Below are 20,094 nucleotides of genomic sequence, written 5' to 3' on the forward strand. Positions count from 1 at the left end.
ACAGAGAGGGACAGACAGAGAGGGACAGACAGAGAGGGACAGACAGAGAGGGACAGACAGAGAGGGACAGACAGAGAGGGACAGACAGAGAGGGACAGACAGAGAGGGACAGACAGAGAGGGACAGACAGAGAGGGACAGACAGAGAGGGACAGACAGAGAGGGACAGACAGAGAGGGACAGACAGAGAGGGACAGACAGAGAGGGACAGACAGAGAGGGACAGACAGAGAGGGACAGACAGAGAGGGACAGACAGAGAGGGACAGACAGAGAGGGACAGACAGAGAGGGACAGACAGAGAGGGACAGACAGACAGACAGAGAGAGGGAAAGAGGGCGGAGAATATAGTCAACTGAGAGATGTAGCAACATGCTCAATTTTAATATATGATTGAAGTAGCATTTTAGTCCTTACGCCCAGCACAGACAAGAGGAACAACAGTCTTTGTGGATTGGTCAGTTATTCCAAGGTTTGAGCTAATGTAATGTGATGCTGAAAACACGATGCAATCAAATATCTCAGGAAGTTTAGTTACTATGATACTTGGGCTAAGCTACACACAAACAATGCAAAGCTACATTTAAAAAAATACTGTTTTTCCTCTACCAATTTATCAGTTGCACAACTAACTTTATCTAATAGAAGCAAAAAGACTACAAATACTGGAAATCTGAAATTAAAACTGAAAATGAAGGAGATATACAGCAGATCAGTCAGCATCTGTAACAGGGAAAAGGCAGCATTAACAGTTGCAGCAGGGTTGACAGGTCAAATGTTATGTAACCACTCCGAAATGTCATCCTCATATCTAATCAGCATTTTTGGGTTGTATATCTGATTGCAATCTTTAAAAATCAGATTTCCTTCCTGGATCACATTCAGTGTCACAAAATGATCTTTGGAACTATTGTCTAATGACTGACAACCTATGCTGGACATGGAGGAACTGGGAGAAATGTTAAACTATTCAATGGGGAAGGATTGTGGATTTAACGAATGTTTTCACTTTCTGCCCCATACCATTCAAATATATTTTCTCTTCAACTCAACATCCGACAGAGTACAACTCTGCACGAATCAGCAGAATGACAGTGAGCCTGTAGCAGCCCAATGGCCCATCCAGTCCCCTTCCAACTGCAAATCAATATCTCTCCCTCGCCCACCCTCCCCCTCCAACCGCCCCTGACCCTCCCCCTCCAACCGCCCCCGACCCTCCCCCTCCAACCGCCGCCCACTACCCTCCCCCTCCAACCGCCGCCCACAACCCTCACCCTCCAACCGCCCCCGACCCTCCCCCTCCAACCGCCGCCCACAACCCTCACCCTCCAACCGCCCCCAACCCTCCCCCTCCAACCGCCGCCCACAACCCTCCCCCTCCAACCGCCGCCCACTACCCTCCCCCTCCAACCGCCGCCCACAACCCTCCCCCTCCAACCGCCCCCACCCTCCCCCGACCCTCCCCCTCCAACTGCCGCCCACAACCCTCCCCCTCCAACCGCCGCCCACAACCCTCCCCCTCCAACCGCCCACAACCCTCCCCCTCCAACAGCTCACAACCCTCCCCCTCCAACAGCCCACAATCCTCCCCCTCCAACAGCCCACAACCCTCCCCCTCCAACAACCCACAACCCTTCCCTTTCCAACAACCCACAACCCTCCCCCTCCAACAACCCACAACCCTCCCCCTCCAATAATCCACAACCCTCCCCCTCCAACAGCCCACAACCCTCCCCCTCCAACAGCCCACAACCCTCCCCCTCCAACAACCCACAACCCTCCCCCTCCAACAACCCACAACCCTCCCCCTCCAATAACCCACAACCCTCCCCCTCCAATAACCCACAACCCTCCCCCTCCAATAACCCACAACCCTCCCCCTCCAATAACCCCTCCAGCAGTCCAAGCCCTCCCCTTCCTCATCCCCTCACCCAGCATCCTCCAATCCTCTCCCCCCCTACCCACGCGGGTTGCCCATTTGCCCCCACGCAGTCCAAGATGGGATATTCTCCAGCTCGGGGAGATAGTATGCCTGGCAGCAAGCAGAGACCAGATGAGGTTCACCATTATGCTGGCTGAACCAGCTGGCATGAGCTGCTGCCTCTGAGTCAGCAGGGGCTTCACTGGTCCTGGAGTACACTTTGCTACATCAGCAGAAAGCAGCCACAAAGTGAAGTGCATTAAAGGTCAGGGTGTAGTACAGTGCCAAAAGCAGTCGCGTTCAACAAAAGATTGGGATGTGGAGAGCTGTTGTCTTTGGTGGAAGAGAATTACCTGCAGAACCTTGTCCAGCTTCTGATAAAGTAGCAGCACTCTTGCTCCTAGCTAAAGAGGACTGTGTGGGGGTCAGTAGGCGGCTGATTATATTACTCTCCAGGGGACTGTTCTGGGAACTCCGAGCTGAGGGACAGGAATAAATCAAAAGGGAATCAGCATGATTTTAATGGGGGAGGAAGAGAGGGGTGGGAGCAAAAAAAAAAACAGGATTCAAACATAAATTATGACAAAAACATGTTAGTTAGGTTAGTGAATGCTTATGTAAAACAAAATCAAGAAAGGGTTAAAACAAAAATGTCACTATCTCAAACAATTAGAAAATGTAGGGCAAACAATAATCAACAGGCATGATGCGTTCCCAAAATACACTCCTGGTCATTAGAAAATTTAAGCACAAGGTTGCCAGCTTCTAAAGAAGCAAGATGTGTTCAGGCAGAACACTGATAAGTTCAGAGCTTGATTAATGTGTCAGTATGCTCGATGATGTGTACCGTAAGTGCAAACAAATGCTCCATTGGCTGTGGGGAGATAACCTGCTGGTTAGTGTGTGGAGGCACGAGCATAGCCCCAGCGGCCAGAATCCAGGAGACTTCCTGCAGTAAACACAAAGCTGCCACACTACTCGAGCTGCACAACATAGTCAGAGGACAGCAGCAGCTATCTGTACAACCACGTCTGTATTAAGAAACTGGAAGTTACATTAACCAGTGCAAGCCTAGGAAAGGAAAAATAGTGAGATTAGGGGTGACCGAAGCAGTTTAGAACATGGTTAGTGAATTCAAGGTTTAATGTCAGATCAGCACGACCAACAAGTTAAAAAGAATTCCAAACTCGGGAAGATTAATCACAAACAAAGTGCAATAGGTTTACACTTGAAGAATGGTTAAAATCGCACAAAAGGCCAGGAGCTAGAATTGTTTTTTCAAGACTCTCACTGTAAACAATCGGAAAATCAAAATTAATTTTGAGCTTGTTTCTTCAGTGAGAAATGAATAAATTCAGTGAGCGGTTTCTGTGCTTCAGCTGGTGCGACTTTGAGACACAGCGCATTACAATTCAGAATCAATAAACTCCTGTAGGATCAGGTTAAATACGTTTAACATTCACTGAACATGGAGCAGGGAAAAAGTCTGATGCAAACTGTCATCCACCTTGCAGATCTTCCTTCTTGTCTGATTGAGAAGATGAACGAGGGTTACAAGCCAATCTATTCAGTGAAGAGCTTCTCTTCTTATCCACTGTGCCTAAGAATCAAGGGATTGTCCATTATTCCCACAACATCCTAACCGGCAAAGATCACTTCCAAATACTTTGGCTCACATCCATAACTTAAAAATTGTGAAATTTTCATTTGCCATCTAGTCTAAAAGCATTCTGAAAAATGTGACTGAAATAACTATCTCATGTAGAAAGTGACTACAGACAGCTTGACTTTTTTTCTTAAAAGGAGTAAAGAGACATTCACATGAGATCAAACAGCACTTTAAATGTGGCTAAAGAACATTTCCTGCACCTGCTTGTTCCACCTGGGACACTTTCTGTGCTGGTTGAGAGCTTTTACTACCCAATCTGTTTAATGAAGCACTTCTTTTCTTCAAAGACATACCTAAAAAATCAAATTCAATTTCTGTTAATTGGGTGAAAATAACTGTTAGTGAATGCACTGCTCTGTAACATAGCCTATGAACTGACTAACAATTCTATTTTAGAACTAAAGCTTAAATCCACAGAATCCCATTTTAATTGTGTACTACAGGACCTGCAGAATTCTCAAAACTGAGTCAGAGCTCATATGTTCAAGTCCCACTCGAGAACCTCAACACAAAAGGTACATTGATACTTGAGTGCCACACCTTCAGACGGTCAGTGCAGAGGGAGTGCTGCACAGTTGGAGAGTCAGTGCAAATGGCGTGTTACACTGTCAGGGGACCAGTGCAGAGAGAGTGTTACAGTGTCAGAGGGTCAGTGCAGAGGGAATGCAGCTGTATCAGAGGGTCGGTGCAGAGGGGGTGCCGCACTGTCAGAGGGTCAGTACTGAGGGGGTGCCGCACTGCCAGCGGGTCAGTACTGAGGGGGTGCCGCACTGCCAGCGGGTCAGTACTGAGGGGGTGCCGCACTGTCAGCTGGTCAGTACTGAGGGGGTGCCGCACTGTCAGCTGGTCAGTGCTGAGGGGGTGCCGCACTGTCAGCGGGTCAGTACTGAGGGGGTGCCGCACTGTCAGCTGGTCAGTACAGAAGGAGTGCTGCACTGTCAGAGGGTCAGTACTGAGAGAGTGCCGCACTGTCAGAGGGTCAGTACTGAGGGAGTGCCGCACTGTCAGAGGGTCAGTACTGAGGGAGTGCCAGTACTGAGGGAGTGCCACAGTGTCGGGGATCAATGCAGAGGGAGCGTCACAGTGTTGGAGGGTCTGCCCTACATGTGACTCCAGACCCACAGCAAAGTGGCTATGACAAATGCCCTCTGAAATGGCAGAGCATGTCAAAGGCAATTAGGGATGGACAATAAATGCTGACCCATTTTGTAAAAAAGATTGCCTTTAGCTGGGACCACATGTCGGGTAGAAGGCTAGCTAGCTGGGAGGGGGATAAGACCCAAACCCGCTCGCTTGTTCAGTCCCAGAATTTTGTATTAGATCAGTTCTCAGTGTGAGGGATTAAGAGGGTTTAATATTTGTGTCTTTCCGATCAGCTTCAACTAGGTGATTGTGTAAGCCTCTCATCCTCAGCATTTAAAACACACAAACACAGCCAGCAGCAAAACAAATGAGAACAGCGTTTGAGTGGCAAAGATCAAAGCAGTTACGTAACACTCTCAGAAGAGATGAAAGGGAGACTGTGCCATCAGCAATTCAAAGTACATCATACAAACATTCATTTTTAAATTCTCCTGAGTTCATTCCAGCATTTAATTTCTCTGCAGAAGGGTTGGGGAGTCACAGACTGAGACACCATAAACACAAGCGGAAAGCAGCATATTGTTGGTCAGATGTGGACTTGTACTGAAAATCAAAAGCTGTTAACATGATATATAAAACAACTGTGAGGTTTTTACAGTATTGCAACAGCAAAACCATTTATGGATGCTTTCAAAAGGAAACCACATAAATTGGATAAAGCCATATTGAAAGACTGAGACGAGGTGTATAGAATGGGAGGAAGCTTGCGGAATATAAACTAACAGAGGCTAGTTAGGTTAAATATCCTGTTCCAGTGCTGTTTATTCTATGTCATTCTGTCACTTTAACAAACTTGTTAGAGGACACTCATGCAGCTAATTTTCCATCAATAAAGCTCCCGCTCCCCTGCGCTTTAACAATCCACATTCCTTTATTAAACCAACACTGTGGGAACCGTCAATATGATTATCAAAGGTGGACATTGCTGTACATAACAATCTGCTTAGCATTTCTACATTTGGTTTAAGGACATCAAGAAAGTGAGGCACCACCAACTGATAGAGGGAGGTTTAGCCACGGCTGCGACTGCAGATGCAATGGCCAAATCAGGGTCTCTCAGCTTGTTATCTACTAGAATCACAATCCAAAATAAACTGCATTCGAAAATCAACCAAACAAAAATAAATCCAAAAAAAAGAGAATAGATTTGTCTGAATCATTTTGAAAACAGAGATACTGCAGGTTTAAAAGTGATGAGTCTAACTCAAAATAACCTGATGATTTCTAAAGAAAACTATTGTGCTTGCAGAGGACATGGCTGAGTTACTAAATAAATACATTGCACTTGTCTTTACCAAGGAAGAAGCCATTGTCAAAGTCATAGTTAGCTGAGACACTGGATAAGATAAAAATTGACACAGAAGAGGTTTAAGGAAGTTGATAAGCCACCAGGATCAGATGAGATGCATCCGAGGATACAAAGGAAGTAAGAATGGAAGTCGCAGTCACGATGTCGTTCGACACAGAGGTGGTGTCAGGCACTGGAGAACTGTAAATATCTCACCCTTGTTCAAAAGGATTTTTAAAAATGCATTCTTTCATGGGATGAGGGTGTTGCTGGCAAAGCCAGTGTTATTGCCCATTCTTAGTTTCCTCTGAATAAAGTGGTTTGTTAGACCATAAGGATAACCCCAGCAACTACCAGCCAATCAGGTTAACCTTGGTGATGGGAAAGTTCTTAGAAATGATAACTCGGCATAAAATTAACAGTTACTTCGATAAATATGGAATAATTAAGGAAAGCCAACATGAACTGCCTTGGACAAATTATGTTTAACTAACTTGACTGAGTTTCAATGACATAAGAAGGTTGATGAAGGAAATTTTGTCCGATCACAGGACATGGGCATCACTGACTAGACCAACATTTTTATTGCCCATCTTTAATTGCCCTTAAGATGGTGGTGAGCTGCCTTCTTAATCTGCTGCAGTCCATGTGGTGTAGGTATACCCACAGCGCTGTTAGGGGAGCAAGTTCCAGGATTTTGACTCAGCGATTATGAAGAAATGACAATTTGTCCATGCCGCCCAGTTTTTACCACTAAGCTAGTCCCAATTGCACGTGTTTGGCCCATATCCCTCTATACCCATCTTACCCATGTAACTGACTAAACGCTTTTTAAAAGACAAAATTGTACCCACATCTACTACTGCCTCCGGCAGCTCGTTCCACAGGTTCACCACCCTCTGACTGAAAATATTGCTCCTCTTGTCTCTCTCTCTCTTCTCACCTTAAACCTATGCTCTCTAGTTTTAAACTCCCCTATCTGTGGGAATCAGAGGGGGGAATGTGCAATGAGATCTGGGTGTCCTCGTACATCAGTCGCTGAAGGTAAGCATGCAGGTTCAGCAGATGGTGAAGAAAGCAAAATGTTATATTGGCTTTCATAGCAAGGGGATTCTAGTACAGGAGCAGGGATGTCTTGCTGTAATTATACAGGGCCTTGGCGAGGCCACACCTGGAACATAGCATGCAGCTTCGGACTGCGTATTTGAGGAAGGATGTTCTTGCTCTAGAGGAAGTGCAGAGAAGATTTACCAGGCTGATTCCTGGTGTGGCAGGACTGATGTATGAGGAGAGATTGAGTTGGTTAGGATTAGGATTATACTCACTGGAGTTCAGAAGAATGGGGGGGGGGGTGGATGCAGGACGTATGTTCCCGATAGTGGGGGTGACCAGAACCAGGGGGCACAGTCTAAAGATACGGGGTAAACCTTTTAGGGCTGAGGAGAATTTCTTCACCCAGAGAGCGGTTAGCCCGTGGAATTCGCTACGACAGAAAGTAGTTCAGGCCAAAACCTTGTATGTTTTCAAGAAGCGGTTACATATAGATCTTGGGGCAATGGGGACCAAAGGATATGGGTGCAAGGCGGGATCATGCTATTGGGTTAGATGATCAGCTATGATCATAATGAATGGCGGAGCAGGCTTGAAGGACTGAATGACCTCCTTCTGCTCCTATTTTCTAGGTTTTCTATATTTCTAAGAGTTGAACCATAAAATCCCTACAGTGCAGAAGAGGCCATTTGGCCCATCGAATCTGCATCGACTCTCTGACAGAGTATCTTACCTAGGCCCTCTGCCCCACCCTATCCCTGCAACCCAACACATTTACCTTGGCTAATCCCATTTTACCTACACATTTGGGACACCAAGGGGCAATTGAGCATGGTCAATCCACCTAACCTATACATCTTTGGAGTGTGGGAGGAAACTGGAGCACCCGGGGGAAATCCACACAGACATGGGGGAGAACGTGCAGACTCCACACAGATAGTCACCCAAGGCTGGAATTGAACCTGGGTCCCTGGCACTGAGAGGCAGCAGTGCTAACCACTGTGCTGCCTGTGCTGAGGAATGAGGGACCTGGACCGAGTAAATAAGGATAAAACGTTCCCATTAGTGAAAGGAATGAGAATAAGGCGACACAATTTAAGATAAATGGAAGATGCAGCAACAATGATACAAGGAAAAACCTTTTCACACAGCAAATAGGATTCTCAGGAGGCTTGACAGGGTAGATGCTGAGAGGTTGTTTCCCCTCGTTGTCGAGTCTAAGACCAGAGGGGCATAATCTCAGAGTAAGGCATTGCCTATTTAAGACAGAGATGAGGAAGAATTTCTTCTCAAGAGGGCATTGAATCTATGGAATTCTTTTATCACAGAAAGCGAGGGGGGCTGGGGCATTAAGTATGTTCAAGGTTGAGTCAGTATAGGAAACAAGGGTTATGGGAATAAGATGGGAAAATGGAGTTGAAGTTTATCACATCAGTTCAGTCATGATCTCATTGAATGGTGGAACAGACTCGATGGTTCTGGAATTCACTGCCTTGCGTGTGATGGAAGCTGATTCAATCATGGCTTTCAAAAGGCAACTGGGTAATTATCTGAAAAGAAAAGATGAGCAGGGCAATTCGGAAAACACAGAGGAATGGACCAGTCGACTTGCCCTCATCTCCCTCTGCTGTAGCTATTCCATGATACTATCAAACTGGATGTAGCGAGGCATTTTTGAAGCCATTTAGGAAATATTCTCCAGTTGTGAGGTTTTGCAATTCAGAAATGTTCAAGAGATGAAGAAAGCTGCACAAAAGAAACAAACAAACACCTGGACCATTTTGCTGAAATCATCAGAACTGTGTTGACCATTCCTGTGGTTTAAGATCACACTCAGCATGGTCTGTGGAGTTTATAAGAAATTCAATATGGTAAAGGATGGTGCATCACCTTTCCCTGTTTGATTGAGAGCCAATGTACACTAGTCAATACCATAGCATCTGATAGTTTCAGAAAATGGTCTGAGAAGATTGGGACTGATTCATACTCTGAGATTAAGGTAATGGACCAATCATTACTGACTTGCAGTATGTTGCAGTACTGGTTGGGGAAGGAATTTTGGAGATTCACACCCCTCTTAAACATCTGGATAAGCTGACTGCATTAGCACACATCTTCACAGATGTGGAACAGGTTAATCTATTGACATGAATCCAATCAGAAGAGATTCATGTGCGAGTGAGGGACAGCAAAATGCAAGTCCTTAACTGTGGTCCATTCAACCCAAGCAACCAGATCAATCATTTACAATCAGTTATTCCAATTTAAATAGTCACCCTAGCTTTAAGAGATGAGTTTACCATCCTTTATCGCTGTTGCTCGGTGTAAAGGCACACACTTGAATTATAGGATGATCATCTGCTGAAGAGCAACACAATACTTTGAAGTTAAATCTACGACACAACTGGCATGTTAACATGTGTTACCCAGGAACAGCCCACTTACTTTTACTAGGAGAGTTCAGGAGTGCTGTTGAGGATGAAGATAGACGCTTGCTCATCTCTGGCTGTGTCTGCTTTGTGAGGTTGGCAGTGGATGTAGAACGTTTGTCTACAACTACAGGAAGAAAACAAGATCCAGTATCATTGAGACACAAGTTCAGATACAGCATCAGAACCTGTTTCCATTTTCACCACGCATGTTTTTGATACATTTTATCCTGAAAGCATATGTTGGATGAGGAAATTTACATGAATTTAACTGAGTTGTATTCGGAACTGAATACATGAATGTTCTTGGCTTGGGTCTGGAGTTTTACACTTTGAAAATTGTCAAATCAGATGCCAAAACAGTGGCACAGTGGTTAGCACTGCTGCCTCACAGCACCAGGGACCCGGGTTCAATTCCAGCCTCGGGTAACTGTGTGGAGTTTGCACATTCTCCCCGTGCCTGCGTGGGCTTTCTTTGGGTGCTCTGGTTTCCTCCCACAGTCCAAAGATATGCAGGTTAGGTGATTGGCCATACTAAATTGCCCCTTAGTGTCTCAAGATGTGAAGGTTAGGGGGATTAGCGGGATAAATACATCGAGATAGGGTCTGGGTGAGATGCTCTTTTGGAGGGTCAGTGCAGACTCGATGGGCCGAATGGCCTGCTTCTGCACTGTGGGGACTCTATGATTCCAACTCAATGGAAAACAAGACTTCCACCTTAGATTTAAAAAATAGTTACAATTTGCTTACAATGGTGACTGTTGATATTCCCAGTCACACCCATTTGCCTCAAACCTGTTTATCGTGTCATTTTGCTTACTTCATGTGGAGTTTTATTCCAGGTATGGTATCCCGTGCCAGTGGTAGACATACCCAGCTTACAGCGCAATCCTGTTCTAGAGTGAAGTCCAACCCAACTCCAAACAGCAACATCCAGCCCCCACACCACTTCCAGTTTAGACTGGTTCAACTGTCTTTCACCTTCTCAAGATCTGGGATCTCGAATACCCAACTCCTTTCACGAAGGAGTCTAACTGAGGGGAAAGACTGCATTGGAGTTTGGCTCAAATTCAAAATGGGTCCCCGAGGTACAAGTGTCCCAGAAACTACACTCCTCAATCCATTGTAAAGGTGACATTGCATTTAATTCTTTAAAATATCATAACAGGGAGTTCAGGTGGTTAGTGCTGCTGCCTCACAGCGCCAGGAGCCTGAGTTCAATTCCCGGCTTGGGTCACTATCTGTATGGAGTCTGCACATTCCCCCCCGTGTCTGCGTGGGTTTCCCCCGGATGCTCCGGTTTCATCCCAGTCTGATAGATGTGCTGGTTAGGTGCATTGACCCGAACAGGCACCAGAGTGTGGTGACTAGGGGAATTTCACGGTAACTTCACTGCAGTGTTAATGTAAGCCTTACTTGTGACTAATTAATAAGTAAAACTTCAATGTATTCATGTATTGTGACTGGGAGCTCCACAGTTCTAGGTACATCTCTAACGAATGTTTAGTGTAATAAAAGTCATAAACCAGAAAACACGCCAATCATAAAAACAGAAAGTGTGATTTCTAAATGCTCATCAATGCAGCTAACTTCAAAGTGTCTAAACTGTGAAGCAGTATCTGTCTGAACTATCACACAAGTGTTAGCATAATTAATGATTTCAGGATAAAATATCACTTCACAAGTCACGTTTCCAAACCAGGTGCATGCATCCATACCCTGTATTGGGAGGGGGAAAGAAAGCAGGTATTACATGCTGGTAGTGCTCGAGATTAGTTTCCCTTTTATATCCAGCTTTAAAAAAAGTTAGTTTGCAACATGAACCAATGTGTTAAAGGTGAATATTAATCTCAGCAAGCATGTATCATAGTTCCAAACCAGAACCATCTTCAGTGGAAGCTTGAGAGTCTGAGGAAGGAGGGGGGCAGTCAGGCAAATTTAAAGGTGGAGTTAAGGAATGTTCAGGAACACCTAAACAAGAGAGAAATTATAATTTAACAAAAACAATGCAGGTTAATAGATAAATATCAGTGACAGTAAAAACAAGATGATTAATGATGGCTGGGGAATAATCTGAGGTAAATGCCGATGAAAGGAGAATCAAAACAAAATGAGATGACGGTCCTGTTTGGCTCCAGCTTCATTTCACACACAATCCCACCAAATGCCACTTCTGTAACATTGCTTAGACCCAAACCTCATCTCCAATGGATCCATACACTCACATTCAGCACTTCCCTACCTCAACCGCACCAATATAACTTCACATGTTAGAGAAGCTACAATTAGTAAGAGTTGTTCAGTTCTATCTCATACTGGGAATTAACTCCATGCTTGCTGAAGTTAGCAGCAGTACAAACATGTCCCAAGCAGCTCAGGTTCCCTCAGTGGTTGCTTTAAGCTGGAGGCCAAAGGTAGCTGTTTGTGTGTTATAATGACAAGGTTTATCAAACTGTTAAGCTTTGCAACTTTGCCTTTAAGTTAAAATGGTGAGGGTCATGTGGTCTGTTCTGAAGTCTGCCTAACAGTGGGCTGAGGAGATTTCATTATTCCAGATCAAAGGCAGGCTTAGAGTGTTTTACTGGGATGAAGGTGCAAGGCAATGGTAGCTGTCTTTGTATTAGCATGGAAACGGAGTCTTTCAGAAAGTGTTGAGAATGACAGATTGTGAACTGTTGTGTTTTAAACTGTCGATTTACTTCCAAAATGAAAGAGAGAAGGGCTCACAAAGATAATTAGCCTTTCTATCTAGATACAAGGCCCCTGTGCATCACATTGTCATGGGGAAGGATGCAGATGAAGCCATTGTAAATATCTGGTTACAGGTTTTCCTAGAATATCACTGTTTGCCTGGATCTGGGAGTGAATGAACAGCTGGAGGTCAAATAAAGATTTGCTGTGTAGGAATGCTGGCGGAAGATCGTTAGGATTAAAAAGAACAAATTTGTGGGGAGTTTCAAACGAGGCTGGAGGAGTCACCTGGCCTGGGCTAGGAGGAGAATCTCTGGGAAAGAAAACCTCACTGTGGAAGACAGTTCTAAGACTGCAGGTTACCAGGTTGAGTAAAGAGTAGTACAGGAATAAACCTTCAGGAGATAAGAATCACTTTGGATCTATGTAAAGGACAGTGCAAAATATACCTGTAAAGTGTGCTTTACCAGTTAGGCTAAGGGTGCATTCCATTCTGTGGGTTAAAGTATAGGTTACCTCGAAGATTGTGTTTAGTTGATACCTGCCATGACTTTAGTCTTTTGTTACAGTTCACATTTCTTAAAACATCACATGTCAATTTGAAGAGGAATTTATTTAGGAAGGTTATGATGATTACCGGGGGATGATAACAGTTCATTGCGCAGTACTAATGCCCCCATCCCTCCAGGCCCTCTTCAAAGCACTGAAATTCAAACACCGTTTACAATTCTCCCCCCACCCCACTGCTTTAACCTGCTTCAGCCCCACGTTCCAACTCACTCACTACCTCTACTCTTCAAACAGTGATGCATCTGCACACCCGCCCCCCCAACTCTAAACATGAGAAGGTAGAAGATTGTCCCAGCAGTAACGAGCAGTCTCCCCCTAAACTATTCTGATTAATTATTTTTCATTAATATCTGTAAGACTCCTCCCAACACACCTTGTCTACTTGCACTACATTTCCCATACACCTGCTCAGTGACAGATACTCCTCTGAAGCCTGATATAATTGAACATTGATGGATACAATATCTTTCTGAATACATCTTAAAAACAGGTTGGCATTACAATTGGCAACTGATTCCCACAGATACTTTTTGCTTTGCTGAAGCAGTGTGCCAGCATGCAGCAAGAGTGCATGGCTACACGTACAAGAGTGCATGGCTACCTGATGGAGTGGAAAAGGGAACAGGGCAGACCAACTGCTCCATATTTCAGCAACATTTTATTTAATGATTTAACAAGCTTTGGTCTTGGGCCTGTCCAAATCACATTGGCCCAATCAAAATTAACCACCTCTGCTTTGAATTATGAAAGCTACTAATTATTGAACATTATTACATAAAATACATTGGTGGAACCATTCATTTTTCTTCTTACTTGCCGAGGCCGTTAAGAAACATCACATCAAGGAGTCTTGTAACCATTTTAGCAACACCACTTAGAAGCATGTGCAGAAGTGGAGATCCCGTCCTCAGTTGATGTGATAAAACATTCCAGTGTGCTCTGGAAGCGTTAGGCCAGTCGATAGTAAGCAGAGGTGGAGGGAGATGGGCTGGAACTGCTGGGTGTGAGCTACAAGATACAAATGGGGACAATTTCCCAACGGCTACAATGCGACTTGAAAATGAGAACCACGATCCTGGAGTCAATCTGGTGGGGGACAGGACTTGGACTGTGGAATTGTGCGTCAGCTTGTGTTTGGAAAGGTATGAATCTGGTAAACAGCACTGGAAGAATGGAAGTTGGAAGAAAAGTCTTAGAAAACCAAGTGAAATAGAACATTGTGGTTTCAGATAATTAGGCCCCAGCTGAGTGGCAAGCCAGGAAAGGCAATGGGGTCGGTACCAGAACTGTGTAGGTGCTGTTGAAACTGAGAAGAATTGAGTTTATGATAATTTTCTACAGGGCTCATCACACAGGCAGCTGAATGACGTAACAGACCTGGCTTCAGAAGGATAGAGTCAAGCGTCACTGGGAAATGTGTGGACCCCACATATGAGGATGTTCTTGAAGGGCAGTTTGATAAATAATAGGACAAAGGATGGAGTCACAGAAAGGACAACAGAGACCTGGGATCATTCGCGACTTCAGTAATTATTCTGAATGCACAAAAAATCAGAAGTGTTTTATACAACTGGCACCCGGTCAGGAAAGAACTGGTGCAATTTTCTTTAGAAATTGGAGGATAATGCCTCACCTCTGGTCTTATGAGGTGACAAAATTTCAGAAAATATTGCTCATTCTTAACTTAAATGGCTGTGAATATTTTCCCTTTCCTTAATTCTCCTTTACAGGGAATTTGCCATCATTTATCTTCGTATCACCGGGGAAAAAAAAGTTTTCCTCTAACTTATGGGATTGAGGGATGATTCAAGTGGAATAACCGAGCTTGTAGTTTTCATTTCATCGAGATGGATTTTACTGGGGCCAAGAATGGGCAAAACCTCTCCATTAAAGATGGGCGCATGAGTGATAAACACTTTGTGACTCAAATTCATACATTTTCCATTACTAATCAAATATTCCACTTGTGTTTCAGAACCATGAAGTTATTGGCACAACTGGCAGAGACAGCAGATTCTCAGCGAGTGTGTCTAAGTGGCACTTACCATTTGAGCTTTCCTTTTCATTTGCTGAAGCTCCTCCCCAGGACCATCTTTTTTGCCTTTGCTCCAAGCGCTGGCTCCGTTCTAAGGTACGTCTCATCACAGCTTCATAGTGCACCTACCTCCGTACCAAAAATAGGGAAACAGAATTAAAGGTGCACTGGCTGAGAAACTGAAACACTATTTCTTCTTTCAATTATTTGAAGTTATTTTGAAAGTAATTAACTCGCATCCAGAATTGCACAGATGTTTCAGAGGTTTTCACTTGCCCAGGAGCACCTTTGCATTTCTTGACTTTCCAGTACGTTGTTTCTGTTGCTGTATATTAATTTAAAGAACATTTTGATAACATTAGGGTTCCTACTTTTCATCCTTTGGAATACAGGCTAAGGCAAGCTCTGGAAGTTGCTGCTATTTGCTCGCCTACGCTCCCCCACCCCACCTCCCACAGAAGTACCTGAAGTCACTGAGGGAATGTTTATACATCATTAAATGCTACAAAATCAAGAAAACGGTAAATTTGTAGCAGAAGCAGACTGGAATTTGGAAAATTGGACACGGTAATAGAATTTGTTTACTAAAAGTCAAATATAGCAATGAAAAATGACAGACACCTCCTCAACAAAGAGCATCTTCCCTATGCAAAAGATATACCACTCCTGGATTGTATGAGAGGTGCTCTGTATTTAGACTGAGGCCACTGTAGACTCCACCATGTGTCCAAACCTTGCAGTATGGCTTTATCGATAGCGTTTACTTTGTGTAGGTATGCCTGAAATTATTGCCAATTCATTTAAACAGAAGTTCAAAATATAAGGAGACAGCTTTAAAACTTTAGTGACTACACTCAGACTGAAACTAAAAACAACATTCGAACCCAAAGTAAAACTCACCAGAAATATCATTATCATTCACAAATTTCAGGGATATAATGTGTTTCAGAGATCAACAAAAGCCCCAAAATACATTGCCTTGCCTTTTTCATTACTGGGACTTCTAACAGTGCTATCTTCTTTTGGTGGACTCGAACTGATCACAGGGTTAAAGGCAGATTTCAAGGTAGGGTCCTGCAGGGACTTTTCATCATTACTTTGGGCAGATCTCTCTTACATATCTTACAGGAATGGTGCATTGTTAACACAAGGAAGATGTTTGTATAAGAGATGTATGTTCTTTCTCAGTGTTATAACATGACTTACATTAGACAAATGCTCTCATCGCAGTACCTGTTCTTTGGTAATGAACAATTTACCCTGGTCCACACAACGTCCAAAAGCAAAATGCTGCGGATGCTGGAAATCCAAGTTAAACACAGGAAATACTCAGCAGGTCCAGCAGCATCTGCTTCAAGAAGATGACCATCATCCCGGTACCTAAGAAAATCCAAGCAGCGTGCCATAATGACTATTGGCCGGTGGCTCTGACATCCATCATTATGAAGTGCTTCGAAAGGTTAGTCATGGCACGAATCAAATCCAGCCTCCCGGACTACCTGGATCCACTACAGTTTCCCTATTGCCACAACAGGTGCACAGCAGACACCATTTCCCTGGCCCTGCACTCAACCCTGGAACACCTAGATAACAAGGACACCTATGTCAGACTCCTATTTATTAACTACAGCTCAACCTTCAACACTATTATTCCCACGAAACTCATCTCCAAACTCCGTGGCCTGGGCCTCGGCACCTCCCTCTGCGACTGGATCCTGAACTTCCTAACTCACAGACTACAACCAGTAAGGATAGGCAACAACATTTCTTCCACAATCATCCTCAACACCAGTGCCCCACAAAGCTATGTTCTCAGCCCCCTACTATACTCCTTATACACCTACGACAGTGCTGCCGAATTCCCCTCCAATTCGATTTTCAAGTTTGCTGACGACACCATTGTAGTCGGTCAGATCTCAAACAATGACGAGACAGAGTACAGGAATGAGATAGAGAATCTGGTGAACTGGTGCGGCAACAATAATCTCTCCCACAATGTCAACAAAATGAAAGAGATTGTCATCGACTTCAGGAAGCGTAAAGGAGAACATGCCCCTGTCTACATCAATGGGGACGAAGTAAAAAGGGTCGAGAGCTTCATAGAATAGATCATAGAATCATAGAATCCCTACAGTGCAGAAAGAGGCCATTCGGCCCATCGAGTCTGCACCGACCACAATCCCACCCAGGCCCTACCCCCATATATTTTTACCCACTAATCCCTCTAACCTACACATCTCAGGACACTAAGGGGCAATTTTAGCATCGCCAATCAACCTAACCCACACATCTTTGGACTGTGGGAGGAAACCGGAGCACCCGGAGGAAACCCACACAGACACGAGGAGAATGTGCAAACTCCACACAGACAGTGACCCAAGCCGGAAATCGAACTCAGGTCCCTGGAGCTGTGAAGCAGCAGTGCTAACCACTGTGCTACCGTGCCGCCCAAGTTTTTAGGTGTCTAGATCACCAATAACCTGTCCTGGTCCCCCCATGCCGACACTATAGTTAAAAAAGCCCACCAACGCCTCTGCTTTCTCAGAAGACTAAGGAAATTTGGCATGTCAGCTACGACTCTCACCAACTTTTACAGATGCACCATAGAAAGCATTCTTTCTGGTTGTATCACAGCTTGGTATGGCTCCTGCTCTGCCCAAGACCGCAAGGAACTACAAAAGGTCATGAATGTAGCCCAATCCATCACGCAAACCAGCCTCCCATCCATTTACTCGGTCTACACTTCCCGCTGCCTCGGCAAAGCAGCCAGCATAATTAAGGACCCCACGCATCCTGGACATTCTCTCTTCCACCATCTTCAGTTGGGAAAAAGATACAAAAGTCTGAGGTCACGTACCAACTGACTCAAGAACAGCTTCCTCCCTGCTGCTGTCAGACTTTTGAATGGACTTACCTTGCATTAAGTTGATCTTTCTCGACACCCTAGCTATGACTGTAACACTACATTCTGCACTCTCTCCTTTCCTTCTTTATGAACGACGTTTTAAATTTTAAAATATCAAATCTGTACAGTGCGCAAGAAACAATACTTTTCACTATGTTAATACATGTGCCAATAATAAATCAAATCAAAGAGTTAATAACTCAGGTTAAGCGTGTTCGGCTGCTGGGTACTTCCAGCATTTTCTGTTTTCATTTCCGATTTGAATCATTTGAACAGATCACGGCAAGATGATTTTGGGAGGGGGTGGGGGGAGCTAATTGCCAAAAAGGACTTCTGACTGTTTCAAAGCTCACTGAGGGCTTTGAAGATGCAGTTTTCCTAGTGTGTCGTGTAGTTAACTGTGAGGGGAGGCTGGGTTGGGCTTCTCTTTATTTCATCTATTGCTGACAATGTCCGATATTATATCTTGCACACGCACCTTGCACAGTCTGACTAATCTGCTGCGATTAGGGCGGCATGGTAGCACAGTGGTTAGCACTGCTGCTTCACAGCTCCAGGGTCCCGGGTTCGATTCCCGGCTCGGGTCACTGTCTGTGTGGAGTTTGCACATTCTCCTCGTGTCTGCGTGGGTTTCCTCCGGGTGCTCCGGTTTCCTCCCACAGTCCAAAGATGTGCGGGTTAGGTTGATTGGCCAGGTTAAAAATTGCCCCTTAGAGTCCTGGGATGTGTAGGTTAGAGGGATTAGCGGGTAAATATGTGGGGGTAGGGCCTGGGTGGGATTGTGGTCGGTGCAGACTCGATGGGCCAAATGGCCTCCTTCTGCACTGTAGGGTTTCTATTCTATTCTATTCTATGATACAGGCTGAGCATTTAATGGCAGCTTCCCCACTCGTAAGACGATGGTTTGTGCATTGGTGCTCAACTCGGTGTCAGGAGCTCCACATTGTTATGACAGGCTCTGCCACAGGGAAGAGGCACAATTCACTAGCTTCTGTTTTCTCTGGGTCCTCTGGTATGTTCTATATCCTTTTAAAATTTATCACAATGCAGGCTTTTATTAACACTGCAAAGTAGTTACTGTGAAAATCCCCGAATCACCACAGTGACGCCTGTTCGGGTACACTGAGGGAGAATTTAGCATGGCCAATCCACCTAACCAGCACGTCTTTCGGACTGTGGGAGGAAACCGGAATACCCGGAGGAAACCCATGCAGACACGGGGAGAACGTGTAAACTCCACACAGACAGTGACCCAAGCTGGGAATCGAACCCGGGTCCCTGGCGCTGCGAGGCAGCAGTGCCAACCATTGTGCTGCCCGTTTCTCCTAACAATATATAGAAACTCTTAACTCTCTGGAAATAAGTTAAACCTTAAAGGCATGTGCAATGAGGCGTAGGGTAGCACAACTGTTCTGTTACCAGATTAATAATCCAGCGGTGAGGTTATATCCCAGCAAGGTAGCTGGAGCTAATTCAGATCATTAATTCAATAAATCTCCAGGGGAGAGGATTGTTGTGAAAATTCATCTGGGTTTCCTTGAGGGAAGGAAATCTGCCGTCCTTGCCTGGTCTGGCCTACATGTGACTCCAGAGCCACAGCAATTCAAGGCGGCAGTTTATCACCAATATTCACAATTGGAGATGGACAATAAATGATGGCCTTGCCAGTAAAGGCCATGTCCATGAATGAATTAGTGATTTAATTAAACATTTAGTCTATTTTTGCGGGATTCATTATAACTAATGTTTTATGGGGGAGGAATCTCGAGATCCTCAGCCACAGATTGGACAGTCTGTGTGATACGACACTAACTGACCTTCTCCTCCTCCTGTTTCTGTTTCCGTTTCTCTTCCACTGCAACTCTCTTCTGCTGCTCCTTCTGCTTTTGTTCTTCCAGCTTCCTCTGACGTTCTTCCACTTGTTTCTCATACTGAAACCGTGCTTTCTTTTCTTTCTCTAGTAACTGAAACTCTCTAGCAGCTGATAGTAAAAACACAAAGAAATGAAAAAATATTAGTGCCACATCATTACTAACATGATCCTTTCATTGTTCTACACATTACACTGATAACCCCATCCATTCACCTCTGAACTCCTCTACCAGGAATGAAACATATTAAATGTCCCCAAGATTCTCCAGGAGTGCTATTAAAAACAAAACTGTCACCAAGCCATATATGGAGAGATGAGGTCAGATGACCAAAATCTTGGTCAAAGTAGTAGGTTTTAAGGAGTGTCTTCAAGAAGAGGGAGGCAGAGGAGTTTAGGGGGGGGGCATTCTCCAGTTTAGGACCCAAACAGTTAAAGACATGGATGGTGGTGATTATAATCAGGGATGCACAAGGGGACAGAATTGGAGGAACAGAGAGATCTCGGAGGGTTGTGGAGCTGAAGG

The 20,094-nt window shown here is 44.7% G+C and overlaps 1 protein-coding gene across 1 annotated transcript in view; it reads right to left on the reverse strand.

Annotated features, from left to right (window-relative positions):
• Positions 1 to 20,094, reverse strand: part of map7d3 (MAP7 domain containing 3) — a 100,100-nt gene that overhangs the window by 29,310 nt on the left and 50,696 nt on the right. The window contains exons 4-10 of the mRNA XM_078212061.1: positions 19,516 to 19,679; positions 14,804 to 14,918; positions 11,376 to 11,468; positions 9,514 to 9,624; positions 3,788 to 3,880; positions 3,426 to 3,518; positions 2,272 to 2,397 (exon numbers count right to left, since the gene is read on the reverse strand). Coding sequence (XP_078068187.1) covers positions 2,272 to 2,397; positions 3,426 to 3,518; positions 3,788 to 3,880; positions 9,514 to 9,624; positions 11,376 to 11,468; positions 14,804 to 14,918; positions 19,516 to 19,679 — 795 coding nt within the window. The remainder of the gene's footprint in view (positions 1 to 2,271; positions 2,398 to 3,425; positions 3,519 to 3,787; positions 3,881 to 9,513; positions 9,625 to 11,375; positions 11,469 to 14,803; positions 14,919 to 19,515; positions 19,680 to 20,094) is intronic.

This window comes from Mustelus asterias, chromosome 4, assembly GCF_964213995.1.
Source record: "Mustelus asterias chromosome 4, sMusAst1.hap1.1, whole genome shotgun sequence".
NCBI lineage: Eukaryota > Metazoa > Chordata > Chondrichthyes > Carcharhiniformes > Triakidae > Mustelus > Mustelus asterias.